Here is a 13,446-nt window from a genome sequence, read left to right as displayed (position 1 = left end):
AAAAAAATATATAATCCTCCATAATTCATGTTACAGACAATATACTATATAAATCAATACAGTATGTGGGTTATAAAGTATAAAATATAATATTTAAAGATAAAACATTTCTATTCTATCAAACATATTTTCTTTATGAGGACAACACTCAAAATCTTCTAGATTTGAAACTTAAAGTTCTTTATCATTTTCTATAGTCAACACTCTGCAATAGCACACTAGAATTTGTCTTTATTCAGCAGTAATTTAGTGTACATTGAGTAACATTTCCACTTTGAACCCTCTACTGCACTGAGCTTGTGACAATAGCCATTCCACACTCACTATGAAATTATTTCTTAAGATCACAAACTAAGTCATGTGACACTTGCTTTATGCGGCTGTGTTATTTTACTGAATAGAGTTCTCTCCAATTCCATTTATATTGTTAAAAATGACAGGAATTTATTTTTTTATGCTGGTAGATTATCAGGCTGTTTCCATTCCCTGGTATCATGAACAGGGAAGCGAAGGTGTGTCTTTTACATACTCATTTCATTGTATTTGATTGTATACCCAATAGTCAGATTTCTGGATCACATGGTAGCTCTAGTTTTCATTTTGAAAATCTTTCATATTCTTTCCCATACCGACTAGTGTACATTACCACAATATTCATTTCCTTCTTCTCCACATCTGCACCAGCATTTGTTATCTTTTGTCTTTTTAATATGTCAGTCATTTTACTTATTTTCTTTCCCAAGTAGTAGTTTTTGCCATCAAGGTGCATTACGAAAGAAAACATACACAATTCTTAACTGATCTAAAATTAGTGATAGCTTTGCTGAATTTCATAAAACACATCAACTCTCCTTTATTTGTTTGGTTTTGACTTTTTTGAGACATATACTTGCTAAATAGCACCAGCTGGAAAGATAAGCTATGTAGTCCAGGGTGGCATCAAAATGAACGCTGTCCTCCAGTCTCAGCCTCCTGAAAGCTGCCATCACAGGTATGAAGCCACCACAATCAGCTTGACTACCTTTTTTTTTTAAAAAAAAATGTTGTATTCTGTGATCTGCCTGCATATACACCTGCACATCAGAAAAGGGCAACAGGTCTCATTACAGATGGTTGTGAGCCACCATGTGGTTGCTAGGATTTGAACTCAGAACCTCTTGAAGAGCAGCCACTGGTCTTAACCTCTGAGCCATCTCTCTAAACCCCTTGACTATTTTAAAATGAAAAATTTGTTCGTTTTTTTCATATAATTATTCTATTTACTCATTAAGAGCACTAGTGTTCTGCTGTAAACCTGAACCTGCTCTTTCAGAAAGGCTATTTTAAGGGCTAGAAACATACTCAGTGGTTGCAACCATTGAGTATGCTCTTTGACAAGACGCAAATTTCATTTATAGAGCAATGCTGGAGATCTCACAGCTGCGTGTAACTCAGCTCCCTCTGGATTGTGTGGGCACCTGAACACATGTGGTGCACATTAACTCATTGAGGCACAATGCATGCACATAAAAAAACTTTAAACATCTATTTTTAAAATTACAAGAATGTACTAAAATATGTGACAACTGCAACATCAAGACAAATAATGCATTTACAGTACCTTCCTCCAATCCTCTCCAAATGTTCTAATAAGCAGTGATATAGGTCTGTATTCTTGCGGCTTAGGTCAGCAAGCAACTCTCCAAAATATTTGGGATCCAATTTTTCAGGGCCATCATCCTGAATTATCACCTGAAGCAATATCAATTACAATTATAAGCAATATTGTTTTTCTAAGTTCACAGATATATTGATACGAAAATTTAAAGAATAAAAGTCAATTAAAATCATCCCATGAATCAAGTCACTGAATTTTCTATGTATCAGTAGTGTATATTCTTCTTAGTAGGGGAGCAATTGCAAGGAAAATCAATATTGACATAGTATTTTAAATATCATTTCACTCAATTTTAAGTGATCTAGTGAATACAAAAGGAGTGAAATAATTTTTTTCCTTTTATTAAAAATAGGTGTTTTTCATACAAAGTATTCTGATCATGGTTGTCCCTCCTCCATCCTCTGAGATTCCCTTCATGTTTCCCCCCATCAGAATCCGCACGCTTTCTGTCTCTCCTTAGAAAACAAGCGGGCATCTAAAGAATAATAATGACATAAAATAAGTATGGTAAAACAAAACCTAACAAGCTGGAATAGGACCAAAAACAAACAGAAAATAAAGGTAAAGAAAAAGCACGAGATATACACATCGATGAAGAGAAACACTTATTTGTACACATAAAACCAGAAGCCATAATATACACAAAGGACAAATAAGGTTAAAAATAGAAGAAGAAATAAAAGAAAATGCCCTGTCAAAATGCCTTATTCAACAAAGAACCTCCAAAGATGCTAATGAGTTCATTTTGTATTGGCCATCTACTGTTTGGCATGGGGACTGGACTTATGAATGGCTTGTATTCCCATTGAGACTTCCATCTAGAAAACTGATTTTTTCCTTTACTTTTATTTTTTTTTAATTCTGCATACCAGCCCCAGTTCCCCCTCCCTACCCTTCTCCTGTCTCCCACTTTCCCCCATCTTCCCCATCCACTCCTCAAAGGAGCTAAGGCCTCCCTTGGTGGGGGATCAACAAGGTCTGGTATATCAAGTTGAAGCAGAACCAAACCCTTCCCCCTTTATCAAGGCTGAACAAGGTATCCCACCATAGGAAATGGGTTCCAAAAAGCCAGTTTATGCACCCAGGATATGTCCTGGCTCATTGCCAGACCACTATAACAGATGAAGCCACGTAATTGTCATCCACATTCAGAGGGTCTAGTTCAGTCCCATGCAGGATCCCCAGCTGGCCTGAACACTGATTTTTTTCATCTGTGAATGGTTATTAATCAGACACAGCTTCTGGATAAGGGATGGGAGCTTGTGTCCATGTCTTCTCTCAGCATTGATATTCTCTACCTGGAGTAAACCTATACAGTCCCTGTGAATGTTGTCACTTTCTCTGTGAGTTCATATATATTATAATATATAATATAACAGATTGAGTTTAACCATAAATGTCAAAAATTATTGTACAATGTAACCAGTTTCTGACAGTGATGCTTTAAACATCTGAGGTCCGAGACAGGCAGTAGAAAGTTCAGTGATTGAACATTGATTTGAGCATCTGCTAGAGAGTTGACAGTAAGCAGGGTGCTTTACAGATTTTATTTCAACCTTCTTCTTGTAGGATACAGTGTACATGAAAGTATGATCCCCTGTTCCAAAGGAGGAAATTGAAGCCTGTTCAAGTTTACTGCTGAAGGTCATGTAGCATCATGTTTTATCAACTCAAGCAACTGAATTGAAAGCTCGTGTCTTTTTTCTTTCCCATGCTACATCCAAATTACAATCTCAAACACAAATTTTAAAAATAGGTCAAACTCCAACATATAGTGAACTCCACAGTTTTTGTGTGCCTTTGTTTTGTTACAGTTTGGTGGGTTTATTTTCTGTATTGAGTGCTGTTTTATTTTTATTTTTCTTGATTTGGGAAGGATTTATTGCTGTATTTTTTTTGTTTAAGAAAAGTTACTTAATCTCTTCAAAGTTTAGTTTTAACAAAAAGACAATAACACCACTTTCCTAATATGATCATTATGAGAAGAAAATGAAAAAATGTGATAGACTACTTGGCACAAAGCTGCCATAGTTAATCTTCTAATGCAGTAGTTTTTTTCTTTTCTGAGACAGGTTCTCTGTGGTTTTGGAGCCTGTCCTGGAACTAGATCTTCTAGACCAGGCTGGCCTCGAACTCACAGAGATCTACCTTCCTTTGCTTTCCAAGTGCTGTGATTAAAAGTATGCACACCATCTCCCGGCCTAAAGTAGTATTTTTATTGGTACTTTTCTATTTAATATTTTTTACTAACTATCTATTATATAGTCTACACTTGTTTTGTCTCAACTTTTATGACTTCATGACCTAGCCTATATGAACCATGCTAATACTTCAACCTAGTACATTCTTGTTGTGCACCTTCCATTCTATTCAGATCAAACAACTGACTAGTCTTGTTCTTGTTTGTTCTCTCTCTTTACTATGTGTGTGTGTCTGCATGTGTGATACATATGTGTGTTCATATGTGTTAATGTGGCCCATATGTGCCACCACATGCATGCATTTAGACATCAATGCGCAACCTAAATGTAAGGTCATGTATTCCTCTGTGTTCGAGAAAGGATCATTTATGTGCTTGCCACTACATATACCAGTCTATATGGTCCACCTGCTTCAAGGGATTCTACTACCTGCCACCAGGATTACAGATGTGCACACTGTTGCCGAGGTTCACAGTTCTGGGAATCTGAACTCAGGTGCTCATGCTTGCATGGTCAATGCTTTATAATCTAATGGAGCTGTCTCCTCAGCCCATGATTAACTTAATTTGGAAACACAAAATATACTTCTCCAAACCTGTAACATTATCCATTGGATTATTTTCTTCCTTGGCCATTGTCTCCATGTAACACCATGGTACCAAATATGGAAATACTGCTCATATTTCAAAGTCAATTCCCACCTCCTGAAAACACCCTTGATCTCCCAGTTGAAAGTAATTTCTTCTTTCTTTTCTCCTGAAATGTGTTGTTTGTTACTTTTAAGGAAGATGCCAACATTTTGCTTTGCATTAAATTTTAGGTGCTTCCACTTTCCTTTATTAGAGGAAACCAAAGCGAAGCGAAATTAAAGATGAAATTGAACTGTGCAGAGGCATTTCTATTTCATCAATTATGAAATAAAAAATAGCAATTTCAAATGATTTAATCTAATAACTTGGCTATTTTTGTCATCACAAATCCATGTAACTTAAGACATTTCACACACTACTTTAGAGGCTAATGTTTCCATGCAGACAAAGGAAAGATAATTTTAGACATTTTTATATTAGAAAAATAAGAATTTTAAATTATTTCTAGTTATTTTTTAACAACCTGGCCAAAGTGTGTATTTCAAAGCATCAGGAATAATCTCATGTATATGTAATATAAAACAATTCTTTTGTTCCAATTCTTGAATTGGAAACTAACTTTCTTTTTAAGTAATTTTCTTTCTTATTATTTTATCTTCTCTTTAGAGTTGTCTATGAGAGAGGTCAATTTGAAATTGGAGCAAGTACAAATAATGTCTGACTCTTCGTTACTGCAGTCATTACCATTAGTTTTTACCAGATCGAAGAAAATCTTTTTTTCCTATTATCACTTGTGCAGCAGATATTTACAAGACTCCAATGTCTTCACAACATAAATTAGTCACTCAGGATTGTATCCAGGGAGGCTTCTCCTTAGCAACTAAGTTTTGATTCCTATTTTGTTATAATATGCAGTAAAATATAAGTATATTTTGACTTTAATTAGAATAATGTATTCTCAAAGAATATATACAGCAACTAATTACCAGCTTGTGAAATGATATCATTAACAATCATCTCAGATGATAGCATTTGCAACTTGTTGTTCATTTGAATATTCTATCTCATGAAAATGTGTAATACTGAACAACAGTTGGGCTCATTTCTAAGGACCAGCTATTAGTTATAATTAAATATTCATGAATCAAGTCATAAATTCATACATTCAATTAATAAACCTGAATTATTTTGTCTTTTGAGAGGAGTATGGATAGTTCTTAAAATGTTGTAAAAACACAAATACCAGGGGTGGAGAGTTCACCCTGGTGGTGAGGACAGAGGAGAACTCATAGTTGGCTAAACCTGCAGTTGCCTAGGCCCAGAACCAGGGTTAAGGACTTGGCCCACCCCAACATCCACTACATCTATGATCTGCTGGAGCATGTGAAGGGGCCTGATCCGCAGACTCAAAGCTTCAGGATCTCAACAACACAAGGCAACAACAGGATATCCTAGAAAAGTCCCAGTGAGGTCTTGACATTGATAGTGTAGTAGAAACCAGAGGCCTCGAACCAGACCAATGACTCTGCAATGAACATTTGTAAATAAAGATATAGGGACAAAGTGCGTTACTGCATGACTCACTGTGTCACATTGCAGCTTTCATGATGAGATTTCTTGTCTTTTCTTTTTTTTTCTCTTAAATTTTGTTTTATTGGGAGGGGGAGTTTGCAGGGGGGTGAAGGGTAGGTGCAAAGGGATGGGGAAATGAATAGAATCAAGATGCATGATGTGAAAGACACATAGTAAATAAGAAGAAAGTGAAGAAAAACACAAATACCACTGGCACATTTCCTCAGTGTTTGGATGGAAATTTACTATGAATGTTAGAATTCTTGTGTAAGAAATGTTCAAGACCTTTGCTAAGCATTCAGTTGATTGTTCTTACCTGCTCATGTAGCTGGCTTGAGCCACCATGGCAGAGTTCATGCCCAATATTTGAGTCATTTTCTGTTATGCACTGGATTTGATGGCTAGAATGGGACTGTTGACAATGCGGAGAGTGGATGATCTGGGGTTGCTGAATGACATGATGATGGCACTGAATTTGAGGACAACATTCCTAAAACACATATACATGTCAAAAAATAACCACCTCGAATCAGAACTACTATGAACCAAGAAAAATTTTGAAACAAATTTGAAAACCACAATGTATGTTTCATAAAATAATTAAAGATGTAGAACTTGTAATTTTAATTAGTGATATATTATTTAATTTGTACACTGAGAAATTTTGTTGAATTTTGCTTTTATTTAATCAGTAGCTATGACCACCAAACTACTTACCTAGATATGCCATAGAATTACATGTCTAATTAAATCAATATTCCAGTTTTACTTAATCCTAAAACTATTATGAATAATAATTAATCTTTCTTTGATAATTCAACAGGCACTGTAGCTTCTAATTACATAATACATCTATGATGTTGGACATGCAAAAGATTTTAAAATTAGGAAATAATACAATAGAGTGATTTTCAGTGTCAGGAATCATGCTTTTATCCATGTTGGGGAGGCAATGATCTCAAGCTTATTAAAATGGAGAATAGGCTTTTTATTTTTCAACAATGAAAACCACCAATTGGTGCTTTTAATCCATACAATGTAAGACTTTACACACACACACAAACGCACACACACACATATATACATACAAAGATGTGATTTTATAAATATATATATATCTGCTTTTGTATGAATAGAGTAATAAACTTCTAAGAGAGGTTATCTAAAAAAATAAAAACTAGAAACATGAAGGCCCAGATAGAGAAGTCAAGTACCATTATTTGCATCGTTTTTAATGTTCTTTTTATACTCTGAAACTTTTTACTCCATGTGAATTGCTTTTTAGCTGCATAAATTATCTTGAAATGAGAAAAATACATGAGGAAGCATATATTATGAATGGAAACTGCCTTGGTAGTTACAAAATAGGGAAGAAGGGAGGAAAATGGAGGAAAATATACAGCTCAATAGAAACAATTACTAAAAGTCATGAAGTCAGTTCTTGGCTTTCCTTTCTCTAGACTTAAATATGACTCATTTTATAAGTACGATAGCACTGAGATGTTTACAGTTTAGAAAACTAACCACATGCTTTAATAAACTTTGCTTAAAATTTTGACAGATAAATATATTATCTGTTCTTTTATGCTATAAAATGTCACCTTAAAAATGTGCTTATTGTTATCAGTCCTGGTGTTAAGATAGAAGCCAGAGTTTCATAGGCTCACGTGCTTTACAGCACCAGTTCTTAGAGTCAACTATCAAAGTTATCGCTTTAAAGAAAAATATTCATATAGACATCATATTTTGAAGTATATCATAATCTAAACTTAAAAGCACAAAATATCAAATTATTGTTAACTGTCAAAGGTGATTTCTTTAGATAGAGGGGAAAAAGAATAACATAAAATACAAATATTTTGAAAGGATCTTGTAAGTGGTACTACTTTACCAACTTTTTACTACAAAAGCCTCCTTTTTATTGGACAGGTCTAATTCAGTAAATAGTTTTGTTTGGACCTAAGCTTTATTCAGCATGTCATGGTAGAGTCCCTATCACTGAGGAAACAACAGAACAAAACTTATACTTGCACAGGTAATTTTAATTTGGACAGCTTACGTAGCAGTTCTACAACTTGCAAATCATTGAAATTATTAGTGATAAAAGGTAAGAACAGTCAAACATTGATATCAACAGTAAGCAAAAGCAGTGTTCTTAAAATATCTTAATTGTTTCACCTGCATGAGCAGAATGACAATGTATAGAACAGTCAACACTGTATTCTAGAAGATATACAACAGAAAAACAATTCATTCTCATTAAAACGATAACCTGAAAGTAGCACTAAATGATGTACCCCAAACATTTCTTACTTCTTAAAACGTGCGAAGCATCATTTTTGACGGACAAGTTGAATAAATATAAATCTATGTTGATAGGTTTAGAAAAATATCATTTGGAAGATCAGAAACAGTGAATTTTTTTTTTACTCAATATCATAATTTTGGGCTCTTCTTTCTGGAATGCTTTGTTAGACACTATTCAGTTTAACAAGTAAATCAAAAAGTAGACATTTTGGTGATTATCATTCTGAAATTTTATGTCATTTCATTTTTACTGGACATAAAATAAGGAATAGCATGTTATTTCTTACAAGTCTACTAAGAACTGCCAATAAGTGTTTATAAAAATAGAGTGTGTTCTCATGCCAAGAAGTTTAAAAACAAAATCCAATACATTTTCAGTGTGTTTTATTTATAAATGAAATAGTGATTTTGATATCCAAACTGATTTTATAATATTTAATTGCCTATTATATACTGAGTTGTTACCCATACTCCAAATTTATGGTGATGTTCTAAGTCCCAGCAATACGCAATTACTAGGGTGGGGTTTAATTCAATATGACCAATGTCTTCATAAAAATGGGAAATTTGACAGCCAGCCAGGCAGAATGGGACACTAATGTGGAGATGCAAATGTAGGGCACCATGTGATAACAGGGGGTTTGGGGTGCTATTATGCAATCAAAAGAATGCCTGCAGCTGCCACAGCTAAACTAACAAAAAAGGTTCCTTTGCTAAGAGCTCCAGGAGGATGGTGGTCTTATCCTACACAGTAATTTTTGATTTCTGCTTTATAGAATTTGAGACAATTATTTTTTTTTCAAAGTGCCGAACTAAAATGTTTACTTAAACTTTCAGTTTTCTGTATCTTTCAGAAATTTTACTTATCTATTATTATATACTGTTCGTTTAAATATGAACACACCAAAATAATGAATATAATATTGTAGCCTTTAAAATTCTTTTTTGTAATCTAGTTTAAAAGAAAACACATAATACATATTAAGCTCAGTTTCTAAGATTAGCTTTTTATGTGACTTCAGGTTCCCTTTCAGTAAAATGTGCTTCATAATAAAATAAATATAAAAATGTTGAGGATAGCATGAAGAATTGTAGACATGATGACACAGGATAACTCACAGTGGTACTGCCTGGTATTTGATAATTGAGTATTATTTCAGTTCTATTATAATATTCATAATTCAAAAACTTATACTTGTAGAACAAGTTCTAAAACAATTATTACTTACCTGATCTGTATTTAGCTTCTCCACTTTTCTTATTGTTTTTTCATAAATTACATTGTTTCCTGGGAAGAAGTGGCCGCCTCTTAGGAAAGGAGACAATGGTTCCTAATAAGAGATTAAATAGCATGTTTTGATTTGAAAAGTGTAGTTTTCATAGGAACTCCAACAAATACTTAGTATCTATAGATTCTGAAGTAGCAGATTTTAGGAAAGTAATGGAATGATTCATCAATAAATTTCTTCCAGGAGAAAAAAATCATTTTAAAAAACAGTCCATTATCAATGAGAACATTTTGATTTCCTTATTTTTTCTAGTTCTCTGTGGGAGATTTGAAGGATGTAGGAAGAATAACATTTGTTTCTCTGGATGAGAAATGAGTAAAATGTACAAAGCAGATTGGTTCTGAGCTTCTGTGAATCCATTGGCTCTAAGGCAGGACACAATAAAAGTTTCTTCTGAATTAGTCTAGCATGAGATCGATATCATTTAAACTAGGGTCATAGGCAGGTTTCTTCCTACACAAAGGAATTACTAGAGAAATTTAGAATTAATACAGATCAATTTTACTAAACCATAAAGTAGGTAGAACTGCATTAAAGTATTTTCTTAGGACGCAATTCACATGTCATTGAAGTGTACAATTCCTATTTCTGATGATAATCAAGGCTACGAGTCTTAGTACAACATATGTTTTGAGAACTGAGAGCAGAAGCTTTAAGAGTCACTGTACCTGTATAATCAACTAAATTGCTATAGTATTAGCCAAGTGCTTAAAAGATGTTAGTCAATGAAATAAAGGCCTGTGATATGTTTTAGATCGAAAGACTAATAAAGAATCAGAGGAGGAGTCCAAAATAGATGTAATTTGCATCACATTCTTTTTTCGTCTCTTTACTTTTGAGAAAGGATCTCTCTACAGCCCTGGCTGCCATGGTACTCTCTATGCAGATCTTGCTGGCCTAAAACTCAAATTTCTGCTTACCTCTGCCTCCAAGTACAAGGAAACTAAAAGTGAGTGCCACCACATCCAGTTTCTCCCTTCTTTTGAGTTTAATTTGAGTTGTGAGGTTGTTTTATTCATTGATTGACCAAAAAACAAAACTGTGTTCATTTGTTTTGAATGTACTTATAGTAGATGAAATTGCTAATATACAGCAGAGATTGTTATATGGAAAACACAGCAATTACTCTTAGGTCTTAGACTAACTGGGCTAAAAGACTGATTGTTAAGAAGGAAAGAAATTCTGCAGATCAAGTCCCCAGATACAGATTTCTCAATGAACAAATTAGAAGTGATGCTTATAATCACACAGTTGCTCAAAAAATAAGGGAAGATCAAAAAATAACTGAACACAAAAATGCTCCAGAGGTATCAACGGATGAGAATCGCAAAGCAGATTAGATTTTAGCTGCTGTGAATCCATTGACTCTGACTTTAAAAATCAGTGGAAGCAGGTTTACTGGAAAGAAAAGGTATAGTGTCATGAAATAAGAGTTAACAGCTCTTTCTTCATCATCTGTATGCAGTGGATACCTAGGCAAGAAAGGCATTAACTTTCTCTGAAGTTCAGTGTGCTTATCGCAAGGATAAAATATACGGGGTATTCTAGATCAAGTGAAACAATATATTTTAAGGTACTATCAATCTTAACTTTTTTGTACATTGGTTTTTAATATACAGTTTCATATTTTAATATATTAAAAATGTTTTTGAAAATTTTGTTATAAATTTCTAGGACAATAATTTGAATTATACAAAATAAACTGTTTTAAAGCTAAAGAAAGTATTGACTCTGCATTTTTGATAGTAGATAAACCGATGACTGAATGAGAAGCGCAGTAACTCTTACCTTGTTGATTTAAAATTTTCTTAAAGAGGAAAACAAATATGAGATTATCTTCTCTATGAAATGTAGCTTATTTTAAATCTTTATTAGTGTTTTTCATGAAGAAAAAAGCTAAGCTAAGATTTATAAACTATTATGCTCTTTAGAGTATATTTTGATTTTCCTGTTGAAATGACAATAAAAATGCACCCAAATTTAGATTATAAATTATTCAAATTTATAAGATTGTAAAAATAAAATATTTATGTGAATAATTACTCTAGAAAAACAAATCAGCTAAAAACCTTAAATTGGACATTGTGGAGTTCTTAACAGCCGAGGAGCTCAACAGTTTTACTGCTTTGGTATCTTCTTTTCTTTAGTATCTACATTTGATTTGGTGCCAAATCCACCCTAAAAATTAGCAGGTGTTTTCAAAATGGTTGATGTTATAACTTTAATTGTTACTTTCAAAACCTCCAGCAGTAGTTCTCACATTTAACAAAGTATGTAATTCCCAACATCTATCACACTGTTCCCAGGCCACAAGGCTATAATAGAGAAACATTTCTTAAAAAGAAAATAAATATTTGTTCATTACAAGTTCAAGTTACTCAGTTTTATGCATTGCTTCCAAGCTTTATGATCACACTTGGATTAATCAAGTACCATAACTGTGATTTGAAAGCCTTTTATTTTTCCACAACCCTGTCCTCATGTTCCCTTAGCCCTTTCCTTCTAGAAGAAATCAAATTAATGTAGTTAATGTCATCTCACCATGTTTCTTTACACTTCAAAAAACTGCCCTTTACTTTCTGTTCTTTCCAGCTCATCAAAGAGTAATTCATTCCTTTGTCTTCCTAAAGTTGTGTCTCTATGTGCATCTGAATTGTATCCCCTCTTTTCTCCTTCAGAATCTCACCATTTGTCTTTTTACTCTGCTGCATCACTCTTCACTCCCCTTACTGATTCATTCTATCTACAAATCTTCCAGGGTTTCCAAGATTCAGCTTTCTCTTCTAGTGATACCTTTTCTTTTGCCTTTGACCAATATCCTTTTCAGAAAGGCATCCCCATACTTAACTTCCTCCACTTCCCTTTGAGAAGTATATCCATTAGCTTCCTGAATCTGGAGCTTGCTCCAACGAGCATATTGAAACTGCTGTTTTAAATATCACTGTCACTTTCTTAACTGTCAAAGTTCATCCCCATATTTATTGTCTTTAGCTTTATGTTTACTTGACATGGTTACTCAGTTCGTTCTATTTACTTGTTACTGTTTTAACAACCTTCTCTGAGAAGACATTTGCTGTGACAGTGAGTTCTTACTGTTCGCTTGAAGTGGATATTTCTCCAGTTCTGGCCTCTCTGCCCCACAGCAATCACACCCATTTACCATTGCCAGTAGACTTTAGATACCAACCCTCTTATTTGTATCTCCAATGTGACATTTAGCTGTGTCATTTTGAATATTCACTAGGTACCCTCTCTATTAAGCACCTCACATCCCACTGGCTCAAGCAGATCTTATGGTATTCCCCTTTAATAAACCAAATTCTCCCCATCTCTTCTTAATCTTTTCTATTGGCCACCATAACCCTATATCCCCACCTATCAGGCCTTTAGGCTCACATTTAATTTTTCTTCTGTCAGCCCCCATAACCCAGATTAGCTGTCAGAAAGGAGAAGAATTTGTGAAGACCTGGACAAAGTACATATATTTAATTTGTTTCCTTATATATAATGATTCTAATATCTTGTAAATTGTATCAATATACTACATGTCAAAACAAATATTTCCTTAATTTTCCACAAATAGTAAATGTGTTATCTGAAGTCAAACTGCAATGTAGTGGTTTGAATGAGCATAGCTCCCATAGACCCATCTGTTTTAATACTTGGTCTCCAGCTAGTGGAACTCTTTGAGAAGGATTGGACATGTGACCTTGTTAGAGGAAGTGTGTCACTGGGGAAGGGCTTGAAGGTTTCAGAAACCCACACCACTCCTTACCATTCTCTCTCTCTCTTTCGCTCTCTCTTTCTCTCCCTCTCCCTCTCTTGCCTAG

The 13,446-nt window shown here is 34.1% G+C and overlaps 1 protein-coding gene across 1 annotated transcript in view; it reads right to left on the bottom strand.

Moving 5' to 3' along the window:
* Nucleotides 1-13,446, bottom strand: part of Pof1b (POF1B, actin binding protein) — a 67,604-nt gene that overhangs the window by 27,998 nt on the left and 26,160 nt on the right. The window contains exons 4-6 of the mRNA XM_026789041.1: nt 9,557-9,658; nt 6,337-6,510; nt 1,601-1,731 (exon numbers count right to left, since the gene is read on the bottom strand). Coding sequence (XP_026644842.1) covers nt 1,601-1,731; nt 6,337-6,510; nt 9,557-9,658 — 407 coding nt within the window. The remainder of the gene's footprint in view (nt 1-1,600; nt 1,732-6,336; nt 6,511-9,556; nt 9,659-13,446) is intronic.

The sequence above is a fragment of the Microtus ochrogaster genome, unplaced genomic scaffold, assembly GCF_000317375.1.
Source record: "Microtus ochrogaster isolate Prairie Vole_2 unplaced genomic scaffold, MicOch1.0 UNK13, whole genome shotgun sequence".
NCBI classification, from domain to species: Eukaryota; Metazoa; Chordata; class Mammalia; order Rodentia; family Cricetidae; genus Microtus; species Microtus ochrogaster.
This window is presented reverse-complemented; position numbering and strand designations above follow the sequence as displayed.